Here is a 19,779-nt window from a genome sequence, read left to right on the forward strand (position 1 = left end):
GGGCGGGGGGCATGTTAAACAAATGCAAATGTATAGGAGCGGCCTTTGTGCACGCTGCTCAAATCACTTGTGAGCCCGACGCCACGCTGTACGCCCCGCTCCGAGCGTCCACTCAGGCCCTACATTTAGTGTAAGGCCTGAGTGGACGCTCGAGTTGAGTGTGCAGCGGGGCGGGGCGTGCGGCGTGCATGTTAAACAAATGCAAACGTATAGGAGCGGCCTTAGTGCACGCTGCTCCAATCACTTGTGAGCCCGACGCCACGCTGCACGCCCCGCCGAACGCTCCGCTCCGAGCGTCCACTTAGGCCTTACATTTAACGTCCTGAGTCCCTGAGGCCTTTATAAAGGATTAAATCAAAATGGAATACAAGAAGGTTCCAAATTCTAAACTGCAATAATGACAAGGGGGACTCAGGAGGCCTATGCTCTAAGGCTCCATACCCACGAGCACATTTACAACGTGCTTGAATCTGTTCGCTCTCTAAATTCGACTTTACGGTTTAAGGTGGTTCGCCTAGGTTACTCAAAACTTAACTCTCGCTAGATGGCACCACTTTTGCAAAATTTCAGATTTTATTTTTTTGTGAAATGGTCTTGGTGTTTGTATACTTAAAAGTATGTTTCGCGCACTCTTTAAGTAAATATTGAACTATTCAAATAAACATTGAATACTTCATTGTGCAAAAACCACCTTTTTAATTCGACGGAGTGTTGCTGTCACGCTTTTTCCTACTATTACTCACACATGCAAACAGTGTTTCCGTGATCCTTGTAGTAGACAATTTCACACAACGTAAGTATGTTGCAATAGCGTAACGGTATGTTCGTGGAAATACGTGCAAGAGGATTGGGGTTCAAGACTGGTGCGAGTAGGTAATTTCTTTTTGTTTCTCCTTTGTGTTATCTTACCTTTAAACGAGCAATTATTAGATATATAATTATTTATTTATATATTTGGATGGTATCAGAAACGGCTCTAACGATTTCGATGAAATTTGCTATAAGGGGTTTGATCTCTTAGCTAGGTCTATGAGAAAACGCGCATTTTTGAGTTTTTATGTTTTGTAAGCTTTGGTCGGTCTCCCAGATATTCAATCTCCGCTTGGCGACTAATCACAGAATTGGCATGCACACTAGTTTTTACGAAAGCGACTGCCCTGACCTTCCAACCCAGAGAGTAAACTTATTTGGATTAGTCCGGTTTCCTCACATTGTTTTCTTTCACCGAAAAATAGGTATCGGTGTATAAATAGGTAGATATCAAATGCTATTTCGTACAAAAGTTCGAAAAATCATTGGTACGAGCCGGGGTTAGAACCCGCGACCTCCGAATTGCTTTCCGCTACGCCAGCAGCGCTTCCCCCACAACTCAGTGTTATCAGGTTTTTTAAAAATCAAAAACGATTACTTATGAAAGCAGACGAATATAAATGATCGTATTAGATTTATAATTGTTACATATTTGCCGTAACTTATTATTAAAATGTGTTTTTCAATTAAAAGACACGTCAAGATTGTTTACCTTATTTCTAATGCTAAAAAAAACAAACTATAGTAATAATTGTGTTTTTCATTCATAGACAAAATCCATTATTTTTAACCACACGAAAAATTTTATACACTTATTTTTAGGGTTCCGTACCCAAAGGGTAAAACGGGACCCTATTACTAAGACTTCGCTGTCCGTCCGTCCGTCCGTCCGTCTGTCACCAGGCTGTATCTCACGAACCGTAATAGACAGTTGAAATTTTCACAGATGATGTATTTCTGTTGCCGCTATAACAACAAATACTAAAAACAGAATAAAATAAAGATTTGAACGGGGCTCCCATACAACAAACGAGATTTTTGACCAAAGTTAAGCAACGTCGGGAGTGGTCAGTACTTGGATGGGTGACCGTTTTTTTTTTGCTTTTTTTTGTTTTTTTTTTGCATTATGGCACGGAACCCTTCGTGCGCGAGTCCGACTCGCACTTGCCCGGTTTTTATTGCAGTGAGGATGTCCAAAAATCAGAGAGATTAGGAAGAGTATAATTTCTAATTATCTTTGTAAAAATAAAAGAATACGTGTAGCCCATACTTAATAATCGATTTATGATAATAAGAAAAATTAAAGAAAAATAAAAAAACAATACGAAATTTAGGTGTAACAAAAATACAAAAAGTTTTGTTCCAGCATACAATGACTGGGGATCGAACCGGGAATCTTCCGTTTGCAAGCAAAAAAGCGACTGTTTGCATAACACGCCATGATAGTTCTTAGCTAAGCTGACGAACTTCTCGCTTAGGTCAATTAACTACCTGTCAAATATCAGTGTCAACAAAATTGCACTAAACATGACGGCACTCCAAATTCGAGCCGTGGTCAGCCCGGCAACGTCGGAAATGGTATGGCAACGTCGCAAATGTATCTGTACACGACATTTGTGACACACACATACGTAAAATTGATGAAAAGTTAACTATGATTTTTGCATGATTTCTGTATGAAACATTGTTTTCCTGTTAATTTCGCGCAAACGAATATTCGAAAGAAGATAAATGCGGAAATATTTATGTACTAATAGTGTGTAGTTACTTAATGAGATTTGATTGAATTTTGTATGAAAAGCGAACCACCTTAAAGTCGAAAATCCAACAACGCTTGATAAAAAGCGCCACCACCGTCGTAGAGCCCCCTCCAGACTATGCGCGTGAATCGCGGGCGAAGCCGCGAACGCAAGTGTGGCGTCGATTTCGCAGATTGTTCACGCCTTCGCGCCTTGTTCTCCGTTTTCTGTCGGTATTTCGGCCCGCGTCAAAGGAGACGCGAAGCGCGAACTTGCAAGACTCCACATTACACAATATTTTGGCTCCTTTGTGGCAAGATAAATATGAATTATATTATGATTATATTATATTAAGCAGCTATATTTTACGGTTTTACAATAAAACAAAATGGAAAAACAGCTAAATCACGTACGATACCATAGATAACTAACAGTTAAACTCGATCAGCTGATGCTTTTCCGCCATATTGCCGCAAACCAAACTGCGAAATCGCCGTGAAGTGTGCGAGTGTGGAGTCTTACGTCAACTTCGCGATATGTTCGCTCCGCGACGTCGCGCCGCGATTCACGCACATAGTCTGGAGGGGGCTTAGGAATAATTACTAGTGATGTACCGACTAATCGGCGCTCGGACGGCCGATTAGTCGGCCAAATCATTAGTTTGGTCTAAGTTCGTTTCAAAGGCACTAAAAAACCCGGACAAGTGCGAGTCGGACTCGCCCACCGAGGGTTCCGTACTTTTTAGTAAGTATTTCTTGTTATAGCGGCAACAAAAATCACGGTTCTTGAGAACGCTAAAAAATTAAATAAAATAATCCTAAGGTTATATTTCACACGGCGACAGGACAATCGGACGTACAAAAGCGACCACACGCTCAATAATTTCGAACAAATTTTTTCGTAAACATCCTACATAAAAATTTGGGTAGAATAAGTAAAAAGCTTATGAAAATATGTACTGTTTATTTCTTTTTGCCATGTTTTTCTGTCACTTATAAAAAGCCGACTAGTCAGCCATTTTTGCCGACTAGTCAACGACTAATCGCCGACTACAAATGAGGCCGGATCATAGACATAATATATATATAGACGGTGTCTCAGCGAGCTGTCACTGTTGCCACTTTTGTTTAGTGTACGATTAACAATGAGGCCCACGTTGCTGTAGCCATGTCGATAAAGTCATATCGATAAACTATCGACATTTCTTGCAATTTTAATTTTACTTCAAAGGCTTAACGATACCTAAAATGACCAAAAACGCTTTTATTCCTTATTGTGGTTATTAGATCACAATTTTATAGTCACGCCCCAGCAGGGAACCAAGGGAAAGTTCAGATATTTAATTAAAATACATAAATACCTCCTAAAATAGGTGTTTAATAATTGAATTATATTATTATATTATAATTAGGGATGTACCGACTAGTCGGGAAAGCCGACTATCCGGCCACATTTGTAGTCGGCGATTAGTCGGCGACTAGTCGGCAAAAATGGCCGATTAGTCGGCACTTTATTAGTGAAAGAAAAACAGAAAAAAAAAGAAACCAACAGTCAATATTTACCATATGTTTTATTTCTATTTTACTAAAATACCTATTCAGGGTGTGAAAACTTTTGTTCATATAATTGACCGTTTGATCGTTATCGTGTGGTGGTGGGCTGGTGTTTTCCTCAGGTCGATCTCAACTGATTCCCGTGTAATTTCATGGCCAAGTTCTATACTTAAAGGATTTTATTATCAGTTCTTGTTTTTTTTAATGAAATGAAAACATTTATTTTCAGGCAACATTTATTTTTATATTTAATGGTGGAGCCATGGGGAACTATTAATGTTATTGCAGAATTTAGAGACTTATAAACAGGGCACGTTGCTCGTAAAGACGCTGACCACAGGGGATAAGTTCTTAACTGGCGACTACGTACGAGAAATAGAGCCTTGGAAATACCTCCTACAAGTTGTACCTACTGACGGTGTGCTCAGGATTGCAAAATAAAAGAAAGACAGAAAGTGAACGAGGATTCTTGTGATAGGTTTTTGAACCTATAGAGAACACCTTTTTGCCAAGCTAATTTATGAATAGCGCAACCAAAAGAGCAAAACTATTGTTTTTCACCTAATCTTATACGAAACTAATGATCTGGCCGACTAGCCGACTAGTCGGCCGACTAATCGGCCATTCGAGCGCCGATTAGTCGGCTAGTCGGCTAGTCGGCCAAATCAATAGTCGGTACATCACTAATTATAATATATTCATTATCCATTAGCATTTCAATTATGTTTATGTTTAACGAAGATATTGAAGCTTCAATTAATCGCTATTTCGTTCCGCTGTGTAGCGTTTATCGATATATAACATGATTAAAATCGACTTTTCACATCCCTAAAAGAGCACACATATACGCTTTTACGCACACATACACAGCCTGGGCGCATCAAGAAAGGCAACACTTGATTTGAAGTCCACCTTGTCAACAGTATGGTTGTCCTTTTTTGACAAACGGCATTTTAAAAGAGCGAGGAGAGAGAAAAGATACTAGTTGCTGCGTCGTGAAAGAGAACAGAAAAGGTTGGGCCCTTGGGCCGGATAGTCGGCTTCCCCGACTAGTCGGTACATCCCTAATAAATACACATATATCCATTTTGTGTCATTCAAACGCGCTTTCTAAAAGCGCTCGTGGGTATGAGGCTTAAGGGCTCATGGTGAAAAATTGTTCCCGTCGGTCACGCCTTACCAAGTCTGTGCAAGTTACAAGTGACGCCTCCTGTCAATGTGTCAGTGTCATATTTGACATTTCCATGGCTTTCTAACTTCATCGTGCCTATGGCCTATGTTGCCCCTGTCCAATGACCGTATTTAAAATACCAATACCAATCTTCTTTTTGGCTAATAAAATACTTCACTAATACTTATACAAGAGTTAGTTGTCAAGCGGACCCCAGGCTCCCATGAGCCGTGGCAAAATGCCAGGATGACGCGAGGAATAAGACCAATTTTCTATTGTTGTTGTCTTAGTTCTTCTTCCATTAATGAATAATTGCCTTGCCTGCTAATTGTCACACCAGAACGAAGATATTGGGTTTAATTTTGATTCAATATTGGTTTCGAATCATTGTTCTTTTGTGCAATAAAGTTTAAATAAAGAACGACGCTCTAATGGAAAGCAAGATGGCAGAGTTGCGCGTGAAAGAGGAACCCGTGTCAGAGGACGAGGCGCCATACGAGTTACAGATGGGCGGACACAGTGAGTTGTTCTGAACTGTACTTTATTCTTTATAACCATTAAGGGCCCCCCCACATCTGGCGTCTTTCGAGCGTCGGCGTCTACAATTCTACGGCCGACGTCGACGCAACGTCGACGCAACTGCGCAGCGACGTCATTTTCCATAGCGCTGGACCGACGCCGACGCTCGAAAGACGCCAGATGTGGGGGGGCCCTAATGGCACACGGGCCCCGTGCCCAGGGCCCCCATCCTCAGGGGGCCCTGAAGGACAGACAGTAACAATATTTCGGCACTACTTTGAAAAAATCTCGTATCACTGCTACTCCAAGTTGAAAGGCAATAACTGTATGCATTCTGTACATAGATATCATATTTTTCTTTTGATTGACAGAACAAGATTTGAGATTTTTTCAAAATAGTGCCGATATTTGAGTATTGATATTAAATAGAGGATAATATTAGAAAACGTTAGTTTAACACTTTCGCAACCGGGCAAAAAACGGCGCACTACCCCAGAAACCGGTCGTCTATATCTGCGTACAAAAGAACCCGCTGGGCGGGTTGTCCGGCATCTGAGCTAACATTACGAGTGCCTACCAGGCAGGTTCTCAGTAGTCAAAGTGTTAATTCGCTTTCTTTACATTCCAAAAGGCCCCTAAATTCTTATGCCCACGGGCCTCAGTTTAGTTTAAGATGGCCCTGTTTATAACATGAGTGTATACTCTGACATAGACATAGACATTTATTCATAATATTTTAAACATTACATGTCAGGCATTATTCATTTCATATATACCATTAAAAATAAAATTTCTTATACCGGAAGTCATTCATAATAGGTACCTAGGTCCTATGATACCAATATAGCAAATTTCATCGAAATTGTTAGAGCCGTTTCTGAGATCTCCGAAATATATAAATTTACCATTGTGTAAATCAAATTAGCATAAGTTTTAATGAATAAATATTATCTTATCTTATCTTATATATGTTGGTAGGAACTACTGGGAAATGATTTTTCTCAGTAACTAGCTTAGAATAATTTAAAAGGAACATCTAATATATTGTTTGCAGTTAAGGTAGAAGTAGAGCTTGAGCCGCTGCATGTGAAGATTGAGCCATGCTCCGAAAGAACGGGCAGCGAGCGAGCCGGGCTGAACGACCATCGGATAAAAGAACCAGTTTGTGTGAAGATCGAGCCATCTGACAGAGCGAGCGACGAGCGAGTGTCTCCGCTGTATGCCAACCATGAAATTAAAGATGAGCGAGTGTCTCCGCTGTATGCCAACCATGAAATTAAAGACGAGCTCGTGCTAGGACCGGAAGAGGTGCAGCCAAAAACAAATGAACATGCTGGTGAGTTTCCTCATTCTAAAGCTGAATCTATAGTTCGTTTTTTTTAGCGTTATAGTTCGTTTTTTTTTTGCATTATAAATAAGGTAAACAATCTTGATGTGTCTTTCAATTGAAAAACACATTTTAAGAATAAGTTATGGCAAATATGTAACAATTATGAATCTAATACGATAATTTATATTCTTCTGCTTTCATAAGTAATACTTACTGATTTTTAAAAAGCGTTTTTCAATTAAAAGACTTGTCAAGATCTCTTACCTTCTTTCAAGTTCTTTCTAATGCTAAAAAATACGAACTATAGGTAGAAGGTAAGCGGTCTTGACATGTCCTTTAATTGAAAAACATTTTTTAAAAATCAGTAACTAGTACTTATGAAAGCAGAAAAATATAAATGATTGTATTAGATTCATATTTGTTACATATTAGCTGTATCATATAAAGACACATCAAGATTGTTTACCTTATTTCTGAAACAAATTCAATAAAAAGACACATCAAGATGTTTACCTTAAAATAATAAAATAAATAAAAAATAAAAAAGCCCTTTATTCATTGTGAAGTGTTTACATAAAAAATTGAAAATAAAACTATGACTTATAATATGTGTTTTACGAATGAATCCCTAGCAGGGGTGCGAAACTCCTGAGATCGGTCAAACTCGGCTCCGCTCGGCTCAGCATTGCTCCGAGCAATTATTAGGGTTGGCACCACTTGACTTCCTTCTGCGTGCACGACCACAGATAAGATAATCACTTGAATTTTGACAACCCTAAATAGCCGAAAGGGATAGTGTCATATATTAGAAAGGGATAGCATGATTCGACCCTGAACCGCTGTCAAACTTCGGTTTTGTAGGAAGCTTCCTTTCTGTACGGTAGTACTATTATTTATTCTGTGTCCCTAGTGGGTAAAGGCCTCCTCCATTGCTGATGTTTACCCAGATTGTTAGATGTTTACATTATTTTTTAAAAAAACTAACTATAGGCGGGTGAAAGGTGGAAGTAAGATTACGTGTAGGGTTCCCCCTCATTCGACGCGGAATCGGCAAAATCCAATAGCGAAAAGTTAAAAGTTGCTTCCAAAGTTAAAACTATATACCTATTTTTATTGATTTTAGTTTTAAGTTTTGACATTTTAATTAAATTGGACTGCGCATATATTTACAGTGTTTTTTATAGTATTACATTTTAATCTTTTAATAATCAATGAATTTTATTATTTATTATCAAATGCTAAGTTTAATTTAATTGTAATGTCTAGTCAAGTATCTTTATGTTATACCTATACCTAATTTTATATATTTTTAATTTTATCTTAAATGTATACCTATGGATCGATGTTGTCTGGAATAAATGATTTATTATTATTAAAACGGCTGTTTGTTTTGAGTTCATATATCGACGAATCCAGCAACATAGAAACTAGTTTGATATATTCAATAGGTACTTAAATACAGTACGTAGCGTCCCTCTATTTTCTATATCTTTCGTTAAATTAAAATAATCACGATTATTTAGCAGTGGCGCTAATGTGCACGTTTATGGCCTCTTAAGTGTAAACTTTGCTTGTTTTCAGAATCGAATTCAATAACTGTGAAGAAGGAGAATAAAGAAAAGGAAAAACACAAGGAACTCAAGCAAGAAGAACCTAGTTCGTCTGTTATCCAAAGGCCACACTCGTGCAAGATATGCAAAAAGCAATTCAAGAAAAAATATTATTTAAACAAACATATAATAGTACATACAAATGAAAAGAACTTTTCATGCGATGTTTGCCACAAACGGTTTTCCCGGGCGAACACTTTAAGCACTCATAAAAAAATCCACAGAGAGGACAAACCTTATTCGTGCGACGAATGCAAAAAAAAGTTTAAGCTAAAGCATTATCTAAACAAACATAAAATCATTCATACTGGTGGAAAGAACTTTAAATGCGACGTATGTAACAAAGTTTTTTCGCGTTCGCTTAATTTAAGTACTCATATTCGAAGCCACACAGGTGAAAAGACATTCACATGCGATACATGCAATAAGCAGTTCATGAAAAAAGATAAATTGGAAAATCATATAAGAAACGCTTGCAAAAACGCGAGTGAAAAACGCTTCTCATGCGAAATATGTGATAAGCACTTTACACGTTCGACGACTTTAACTATTCATAAGAGGATCCACAATGGCGAAAAACCCTACACATGCGACGTATGTAAGAAGCAATTTGTGCATTTCAGTGCTTACTTATGTCATAAACGTTTACACACTGGTGAGAAGCCTTTCCCATGCGAAGTATGCAAAAAACCGTTCAGATATTTGGGTGATTTGGTTAAACATCGTCGAATACATTCGAATGAAAAGCCTTTTGCGTGCGAAGTATGCAAGAAAGAGTTTAAACGTTCGTCTACTTTGACCAATCATAAGCGTATTCATACGGGGGAGAAACCGTACGAGTGTGAAATATGTCAAAAGCGGTTTGTACAGTTGGGGCAGCTAAGCGCTCACAAACGCGTTCATAGCGACGTGAAACCACATTCATGCCAAGTATGTAACAGACAGTTTGGACAGTTGATCCAATTGAAAAGACATAGACTAACATATAACCACGTGGAGAATGAATAACTGTGTTAATTTATTTATTTTCAACGCAATAATCGGCAGACTGTTTTGTACAGAAAATGACAGCCATGACGTCTCCAGTTACTAAATGCTCTAAGAGCTTCGAGCGATTTTTGCGGGGGACGTCAAATGTATTGCTATTTCTACATGAATTGTACGTAACGTACAAATAGCCATGTCAGTCCATACAAAAGTTTGCACAATTCTGCAAGTTTTTCGGCAGAGGGGTAAGCTCTTAATGGCGACTCCAGTAATTAAATGCTCCAAGTCTAAGAGGTAAAGAGAAAGAGGGAGGTAAATAAAACAAGTATGATTTGTAAATGGTCACCATTAGTATTAATATTATTGCCATGCCCTAGCGGGGTCTCTTGTACCGACTTTATGATGTTTTAATACCATCCTATGTAAAAATGAACATGGACGCAATAAAGATATATGAATATATATGAAACCAGTGTATTATTTTGACATTGTATTTATATTAATATTTGACATATATAAACAAACGTGACTGACGTCAAAGTAACATTCCAACAATACGATTCATGGAGAATCTAGAAGTAACGTTCGTTACTGCTATTATAGATGAAAATCTTATTACAAATTATATTTTTCAGTGGTTGTTTAGTGGATTTCAATATTTTGTGAGTTTCTTTAAGTAGACAACAACATTTTAAGTGATAATTATTGTGTAATTCCAGAGAAAAGCGTGATAATGTCTTCGGGAAGTGTTTGCTTACATGATAAATAGGACAAGTAAGGATGAATACATTTTACAGTGGTTCTAAACTCTTAGAGGAATTAGTAACTGGAGACGTCAGGACTGTCATTTCTTTTACGAATCAGTCTGCCAATTTTTGCGGGAGGGGACGTCAAATGTTACTATTTCTACATGATTTGTACGTAACGTACAAATAGCCATGTAGGACCATACAAAAGTTTGCACAATTGTGCAAGTTTTTCGGCAGAGGGATAAGCTGTTAAAGGCGACTCCAGTTATTAAATGCTCTAAGACTAAACTAAACTATTAACTAGCTTAAATCTAAAATTTAATTAATATTCATAAATAATATAACTAAAAAAAGGGTCACTTCACCTCCTGAGACTAAATGACAATCGTGCAATATAATTTTCACCACACCAGCTCGGAAAGGCTTACTTTGCACTTCAAAAACTGATAGCAAAGTTGCATTTTATTCACATGTGAGGCAAAGTAATTAAATGCAAATTTTGAGTTGTTTTCTTAAGTTTGCTGGCAGTTCTGCCAATTGACTTTTAAATAATGATTTTGGATGATATATATTTAATAACATTCGTTTGGATTTGATTTGGTTTGATTTTGTTTAATATTTTACATTTAATATTTGCTTCGGGTTGGTGTGGTGAAAAATTTTGTGTTTCATTCGGGGGCAAATTTTGTTTAACACTCGTGCTTTGAAACCCTCGCAACGCTAAAGATTCCATTTTTCGAACCACTCGCTACGCTCGTGGTTCAATTATGGAATCTTTCGCTTGCTCGGGTATCAATTTTAGCACGAGCGGTTAAACAACAACTTTGCCCCCTTGTAAAACAAATAACTATTGAACCTTCCATGAACTAAATAAAGTAGTTTTTTTTTGTTTCATTGCTTTTTAAAGCAAACGAAATTCGTTCCAATTTACTTATAAAATAGGGTTCAAATTAAACATTTGAAAACATTATATTATGGGTACCTACCATAGAGAAATATAGTAAGGCAAGAGTGCTCGCTCCATATATCAGTTTTGGTACCAAAATATTAGTATTTTCATAGTCGATATTAACCCTTAAATTGGCAAGAGAAAAAATTTGTAAAAACAAGTAATATAGTAGCATACCTTTATTGAATACCGTCTGGGGGTCTACAGAAAAATGTTTGAAAAAAACCCAGTATTATCGGTTTTTCAGAAAATCTATGTACATCACATGCACGTTGCCAATTTTATAACAAGAAAAGTAACATTGTTCTATGTACACGCTGATTACCGCTGCCAAGAAGCCAGTAAAATATTATATAAAAATTAACGTAAATTATTATGAAAAAACATAATTTAGTGTGAAATTGTTAAAAGCAATTTAGTTTTTTTGTTTCTCCGACAATTAAACAAAGGAGCATATTGCATTTGACGCTATAAAATTTTGTCTATCCCTGTAGTAGTGTACATTTTACGGTCCACTCTCAGGAAAATGCCCCATGTTGTTAAACCAAAGACTGTCTATAACTCTGTAGGACGCTATTTCAGAGCCTTTTGTATTTTTTTTCTTATGGCACAGTTTCTCAACTTTCATTTCATCGGTTACCAATCTTCGTCGCTTTACAATGTCCTTCGAATAGCTCAAACCGGAAGTTCTAAAAGTAACCTAAAGCTGTATCTAATTCTGTTTTTTTTCAGGCTGTTACATTTCACGTGTTTATATGAACCTCTTGTTGCCCTAGTATGTAGTTAATGGCGATGAGTGTTCAAGTGTAGTGTAGGCAAAGCATCATAAATAACTGTAGATGGAGATTACACAACTCTAATACGCTCGAAAGAGAATCAACGTGCTTTCGGAATTAAATCGTGCTTGATTATATTTATCGACCTCATCCTCGTCCGACAAGCTGTCTAGCAAATTTTAATCGCCCCAAAGAAGAATTTAAAGAAGGTGGATCAGGGCTATCGTCAGAATAGTATTGTTTGAATGCGCGTTGGTTCCTCATCGGAATCTGATTCATAATCAGAACATACATTTTTTACGTGAATTAAAGCTAAAATCTTATGCGATCTACATAGTGTTAAATACTACAGACAAAGAAAGGAAACCATTCTGTTTAAAAATATTTTAAATAAACAAGGACACGTAAAATCGATAGATTCAAAACAAAAGTTAAGTACAGATAGGTTGGCAACGTACACGGTGGTTACCGTAGTTGAATGTAAGTACATCTTTACAAACTTGTCAACGGTAACCGTGGTGTACATTCCAATTTACCAGTGATTATCTTTATTATTATGCCTTATGCACACAAAATGACCAATTATTCATATACTTTACCATTTTCTTATGAAACACAAAACATAATAATTATAACTTGCATACAAAAAAGTTGTTAAAATTTAATAAAACTTATTAGAGGTACTGGCGAGCGTCACCGCTTCGAACAGATTTTTTGACAGCGACGTTAATTTTAATTAGTATTAGTACCTATACTGTCAAATGACAATAGATGTAGCACCGACCGAAAAGTCTGGTATTAGACTTTTTTTTGTAACAACACTGATGTATGGAGTGAGCACTCTATGTCTAACTGTGATACTTTGTGGTATGATACATTAAACTATTTAAATGCGAGTATGTCGTATTACATATCTCACATGAGTACCCGACGCTATGAGTTCCACCATGACCGATTAAGCTAGATTTTGCTCGTATATTTTTTTCGCAGTCGTAGGGTCGTGGTTTCTCACTCGTGTGAACTCTTTTATGATCCCTCAGTTTATACAAAAATCTAAACGTTTCACCGCAAATTTTGCAAGGGTGACGGGTCACGTGTGTCAACGCGTGCGCACGTAAAAGTTTTTTAGTCGCAAATTGTTTTCCGCAGGAATTGCAGGAGTATGTTTCCGTTTCCGTTTCAACGATTTTCAAGTTGTACTCGTGTAGTTGCATGTGCGAGGTAAAGTAGAATATTTGATTGAATGTTTTGCCACATGTCTCGCATTCGAAGACTTCGTCGATGTCTTGCGGAGTACCCGCCACAGCCTTACGTCTCTGATTGGCTTGTGATCGGTGCTGGGCAGATATGGACTTGTGTTGAACTTCGCACTTTTGCAGTGGATCTTGTTTCGCGATTCCAGTTTGGTTTGCAACTGAAACCAATTTGAAAATAGAATTGAATTTGGTTAGTTTTAAGTATGGTTTATAACAAGAAGTTTTCACTTCAAAAAACAACAATCATTAAAACTTATACATACATCACAAATGTCAATTTATGAAATTATTTAATGTTAAATTTACTGCAGAATTCCCTAACCGTAAAGAATGCCTTATCAATTAAATAGGCTTTCAACTTTTGAACAAACAGGTCATAGTTCCACCATGACTGATAAAACTATATTTGCTTGTATATTTTTCCGCATATTTCGCAGCCGTAGGGTTTTTCGCCAGTATGAACCCTCATATGAATAGTTAGACAATATTTATCGTAAAATTGATTACCACATTCGTCACAGGATAAAGTCTTTTTGCGTATGGTGTGAGTCTGTCTATGTCTACTTGTCTAGTGAAAATTGCTGTAATATCTATATATAATACCCTATTGCACGGGTGACAATAAAATTGGCCAGCTTCGTTGAGCGTAGGATATAGGCTTAGGTATCTCTTTCTGTAATTGGCGTTTTGTGTCTAGGCTTGTGAGGCGGTTATCCTCCTAACGCTCAGGGTCTTTGGCGCAAGCCCTCAGATGCCGTACGTCCTTGTTGAGCAGGTGCCCACCCACTGCCAACTCGTATCGATCGATTATCGACAGCTTTAGGCAAGCGGTGGTCATCCATTCTGTAATATCCAAAGCCCTTATCGCACACATTGCTAACATCCGGTTTCTGTCCAATGTGCGATCGTTCGTGACATGCTAAACTGCTAGTCCACGCGAATCGTCTTGCACACATTGTGCACTTGTATGGTTTCTCACCCGCGTGAACTCTTGTATGACTCGTCAGTTGATACATATAACTAAACGTTTTACCGCAAAATTGGCAAGAGTACTCACGGTAGTCACGGGTCACGTGTGTCAACTCGTGCTCACGTAAAAGCTTTTTAGTCTCAAATTGTTTTCCGCACGTGTCGCAGGAGTATGTTTTTGTTTTCGTTTCAACGATTTTCAAGTTGTACTCGTGTAGTTGCATGTGTGAGGTAAAGTAGAATATTTTATTGAATGTTTTGCCACATGTCTCGCATTCGAAGACTTCGTCGATGTCTTGCGGAGTCCCCGCTACAGCCATTCGTTGATCAGCAGAGTTCTGTGCCTGACTCTCTGGTGATTGGTTCTGGTCAGAGATGGACTTGTGTTGAACTTCGCACTTCTGCAGTGGATCACTTTTAGTGAATCCTGTTTGGTTTGCAACTGAAACAAAGAACATTTGTGACGTTTTCAACTAAAATGTACCACATCGTCGGTTGTCAATAAGGCCGATTTCAAATTGAAGCTATATGGAAATACTGCCTTATTGACCGACAATAAGTACCATATTGGTTTGCAACTGAAACAAAGAACATTTGTGACGTTTTCAACTAAAATGTACCACATCGTCGGTTGTCAATAAGGCCGATTTCAAATTGAAGCTATATGGAAATACTGCCTTATTGACCGACAATAAGTACCATATTGGTTTGCAACTGAAACAAAGAACATTTTAACATAGTTAAAACATTAAAGTTACCTACGAGTACAAGAATTTTGTCAAGGAAGTTTCGGTACGGTTGATAGTCTCAAACGATTATAGCGAAATCAATAAAACACGAAACTTAGTACTTATTTTCACAATCTGCCGTTAGAAATAAGGTGTGCTAAAACTCTTCATAGCTTTAAAAACCTTCTAAAGAATCATTACTTTGCCACTGTGTATATAATAATAATAATTCAGCCTATATACGTCCCACTGCTGGGCACAGGCCTCCTCTCATGCGCGAGAAGGCTTGGGCTATAGTCCTCACTGCGGATTGGGGACTTCACATACACCTTTGAATTTCTTCGCAGATGTATGCAGGTTTCCTCACGATGTTTTCCTTCATAGAAAAGCTAGTGATAAATATCAAATGATATTTCGTACATAAGTTCCGAAAAACTCATTGCAAAATGCCCGGATAACATAAGGAAGGCAGGATTCATAGTCTGATTATACAATATATACATACCAGACCACCTGCAGCAATACCCTATAACTATGTTAACGGTGTGCTCACATGCCCGCAATATTCGCAAACTTATACTAACAAGATCGGCTACATCAGCTACTTGCGAGCACACCAGAGACAGCAACGGAGTTGACAGCAGTCGCCGTGGCCGAAGTCGGCCGTGGAGTTATTATTAATATATACATACCGCGTTATAGGGTGTATTCATGTCCGTGTTTTTAACGTATGAATAAAGCAACTCACCTCTATGCTGGGTCTCTATATACAGCTCGGGCGCAAGCTCCGCCTGTGCGGAGTATGGCCCGGGGCTACAGGGTCCTGTGTCGGAGCCCGGGGGCTCCTCCTTGCATACTGATTCATCCTTCACCTCTTCCTTTTCTACTTTAACTGCGAATAAACATTATGGTTACTTACTAAGAAGCTTGGTAATAATTAGTAGATTATAGTTCGTTTTTTTAGCATTAGAAAGAACTTGAAAGAAGATAAGCGATCTTGACATGTATTTAATAGAAAAACGCTTTTTAAAAATCAATAACTATTACTTATGAAAGTAGAAGAAAATAAAAGATTGTATTCTATTCATAAGTGTTACATATTTGTCGTAACATATTTTTAAAATGTGTTTTTCAATTAAAAGATACATCAAGATTGTTTACCTTATTTCTAATGCTAAAAAATACGAACTATATACAGGGCGTCCCACGGCTATGCCACATGAAGGGAAATTATCTTGAATATTGTAGATGGATCCATTTTACTGAAAGAAGACATTATGTTAACAATTTAAACTGCATTCATAGATTTTTAAATAATTACACGGTTGAACCAGGAATAGGGAATGCAAATCGGTTATTTTCGGTTATTTTTTGTATGGAAATAATCGGTTATTAACCGAAACCGCGGTTATTTCCATACAAAAATAACCGATTTGCATTCCCTAACCGGGAATCAAACCATACACAAGAAAAAAAATTACCCTGTAGCTTTATCATATCGAACGAAAGGCTTATACGGATCTCATACGGATTATTTTTTGCTAAATAACATAGTGTCAGAAATAAAAGGAAGACCATTAATATTAACATTTTTAATTCAACATTAATCAATTTAATTTATCAAATGCTCAAAATTAGTCCCATTCTGTTGAATACAAAGATTACAAAGTCGCACTCTTTTGATTATTTCGCTCCCTGTCGATTTATTGACCATGTTGTGGTGGATATTCATGGTCTTCCGTTTATTTCTGACACTATGTTATTTAGCAAAAAATAATCCTTTTTATTTTTAAATAAAAATCTATGAATGCATTTTAAATTGTTTATTAAATTAAAATAATGTCTTCTTTCAGTAAAATGTTCCATCTACAACATCTACAATACTTTCCCTCCATGTGGCATAGCGTGGGACGCCCTGTATGCAAATGGCATAAAGTAACCTCAATTGTATTGCCTTAGATAAAATATTTATGAAATGAAATGAAAGCATTTATTTCGGATACTAATACATCCATATTATGTTAGTAATAACTTATATTTGGTGTATTAGCAGAAAGTACCTGGTGGCAGTTTGTATGGCAGGTTTTGGCCTTAATTGCAAACACAATAAGGGTTGTATTAGATGATTTAACCGATTCGGGGCTGATGATACACCTGCCGTGTCATCAATGTTTTTTTACGTGTGGCGTATGACACGGGAGGAGTGTCATCATATTCTATGGCGCATGGCATGGCTGATGTGTCATGAAATGATTGTTCCGCGCCACAGCCAAAAGTTTTCGAAAATGGAACACGCAACAAATCGATAAATAGATAAAGCAACTCACCTTTAACTAGTATAGACTGTCCGTGGTCCGGCACAAGCCCTGCCATGTCCTGTTCATAGTGCCCGGGGCCTTCACATCCCGAGTCGGAGCCCCAGGGCTCCTCGCATGGCTCCTCCTTCACCCGCTCTATTTCTACGATTGCAAATAAACATTTAAGTTAAACTTAAAGTCACAAGGTTTTCCACTTCATCACTTAACACATTCAGTGCCGAAAACGTGACTATCGGGTATTTTATGATTTCGTTCCCAGGCCGGATGACCCAATAGTCAGGCTTGTGGTACTACTGCTTTATATGACGAAATTGTTTGGCTGAGTGGCAATGAATGTGTTAAATCATCATCATTCGAATATAAACCTACATTGCTGCACATATTTGTACTTATTGCAATCCTTAAAGTCTAAACAAAATAAATATCTACATAAAAATGATATTTCGTGAGTATCAAATTAAAAATGAAATGACGGATTAGCAAAATATATCATTTGCTAATCAGTCAAATTGACGAAAACTAGCACAATGCCCTTCTTAAAGTACGCTGGGCCCTTGAAAACATAGGAATTTGGGGCCCTATTGGAACATAAAAAAAAAATGAATTAAATAACATTTTCCTACTATGATCTACGGGCCCCATGTGCCCTTATGGTAAAGAGGGTACTGTACATCATCTGTGAAAATTTCAACTGTCTAGCTATCACAGTTCATGAGCCTCATGACTTCGTGACAGACAGACAGTGGAGTCTTAGTGATATGGTCCCGTTTTTACCCTTTGTGTATAGAACCCTAAAAAATTATTGGCTTACAGAAATTCTTGTAACACTGAAAACCCAATGAAAATACAATTCTACTCAATTATTCAATAGAATTCAGTATCTTGTCCATTCTTTTCAATCAAAACTTTACATCTAGACCCGTTGCATCCAGAAAATATGACTCTTTTTTTTAGGGTTCCGTACCCAAAGGGTAAAACGGGACCCTGTTACTAAGACTTCGCTGTCCGTCCGTCTGTCCGTCTCTGTCACCAGGCTGTATCTCACGAACCGTGATAGCTAGACAGTTGAAATTTTCACAGATGATGTATTTCTGTTGCCGCTATAACAACAAATACTAAAAACAGAATAAAATAAAGATTTAAATGGGGCTCCCATACAACAAACGTGATTTTTGACCAAAGTTAAGCAACGTCGGGAGTGGTCAGTACTTGGATGGGTGACCGTTTTTTTTTGCATTTTTTTCCGTTTTTTTTTTGCTTTATGGTACGGAACCCTTCGTGCGCGAGTCCGACTCGCACTTGCCTGGTTTATTTTTTTATAAAAACGAGAGCTTAGAAGTTATAATTAATACAAAAGTAATAAAAAACTATTTACAGTAAAATTTCGTTTGTTTCCTATCCTCTAGCAGCCCATACGTCAAACCTTGCCAAGCAAAATGAAATATTATTTTGTCAACACAAAGTTCAAATTAGAATGGAACAGGAGACCTTTTTATAGGTCTCTGGGCGGCTAGAGGCTATGAATATTTCTAAGAACCTTTCTAACCTTTTGGATACTTACACATCTGTAGTAAGAAAGAAAATACATTATTTATGACAAACACAGATGACAAAAACTATAGTTCGTTTTTTAAGCATTAGAAATAAGGTAAAAAGTCTTGATGTGTCTTTTAATTGAAAAACACATTTTAAAAATAAGTTACGGCAAACATGTAACAATTATGAATCTAATACCATAATTTATACTCTTCTGCTTTCATAAGTAATAGTTACAGATTTTTTTAAAGCATTTTTCAATTAAAAGACATGTTAAGATCACTTACTTTCTTTCAAGTTCATTCTAATGCTAAAAAAACGAACTACTTATAATAAAACTTACTGGGCTCAAGCAGCAGAACTATACGGTTGTCCGCAGTGTGCTCCTGATCGGGCTCCGCTTTCACGCATACAAACTCCGCAGGTACTCCCGCCATCACACACAGCGGCACCCACTGAGATAGATATACAGCAGCAGATGGCACCATCCACCTGTTTGTTGTTTGTTTCTTGGAGAAGCAGCCTCATGGGCCTTTGCCACAATACAGTAATATATCACAAGTAAAATACCATCCTCTGATCCACCATCAGCTTGCCCTTGCCCTGTCAGGCTGTCAATGTCAATTCAATGAGATTGTGAATTATGCATATGTCAATCTTTTGTTTTTTTTAATTATTTTTTAATACTCTGGATGCCAGCCCTTTAGGCCCCATTCGCACGACATAAGTCTATGCGCACGACAGCCAAACGACAGCTTAAAAAGCGTTGCATTTTTTTT

General features: G+C 37.5%; 2 protein-coding genes across 2 annotated transcripts in view; one reads left to right on the forward strand and one right to left on the reverse strand.

Moving 5' to 3' along the window:
- Positions 1 to 5,392: 5,392 nt before the first annotated feature.
- The window catches only part of LOC134676393 (zinc finger protein OZF-like), a 64,314-nt gene continuing 49,927 nt past the window's right edge, over positions 5,393 to 19,779 (forward strand). Inside the window, exons 1-3 of the mRNA XM_063534780.1 lie at positions 5,393 to 5,792; positions 6,847 to 7,128; positions 8,704 to 11,504. Coding sequence (XP_063390850.1) covers positions 5,705 to 5,792; positions 6,847 to 7,128; positions 8,704 to 9,740 — 1,407 coding nt within the window. The 5' untranslated portion in view covers positions 5,393 to 5,704 and the 3' untranslated portion in view covers positions 9,741 to 11,504. The remainder of the gene's footprint in view (positions 5,793 to 6,846; positions 7,129 to 8,703; positions 11,505 to 19,779) is intronic.
- LOC134676397 (zinc finger protein 596-like) lies at positions 11,523 to 19,569 on the reverse strand. The gene is made up of 5 exons (XM_063534783.1): positions 19,344 to 19,569; positions 17,474 to 17,605; positions 15,895 to 16,032; positions 14,507 to 14,860; positions 11,523 to 13,607 (listed from the first exon to the last, which is right to left on the reverse strand). Exons 1-5 carry the CDS (start codon positions 19,486 to 19,488, stop codon positions 13,042 to 13,044), a joined length of 1,335 nt encoding a protein of 444 aa, XP_063390853.1. The 5' UTR covers positions 19,489 to 19,569; the 3' UTR covers positions 11,523 to 13,041.

Source organism: Cydia fagiglandana, chromosome 24, assembly GCF_963556715.1.
Source record: "Cydia fagiglandana chromosome 24, ilCydFagi1.1, whole genome shotgun sequence".
Classification (NCBI taxonomy): domain Eukaryota; kingdom Metazoa; phylum Arthropoda; class Insecta; order Lepidoptera; family Tortricidae; genus Cydia; species Cydia fagiglandana.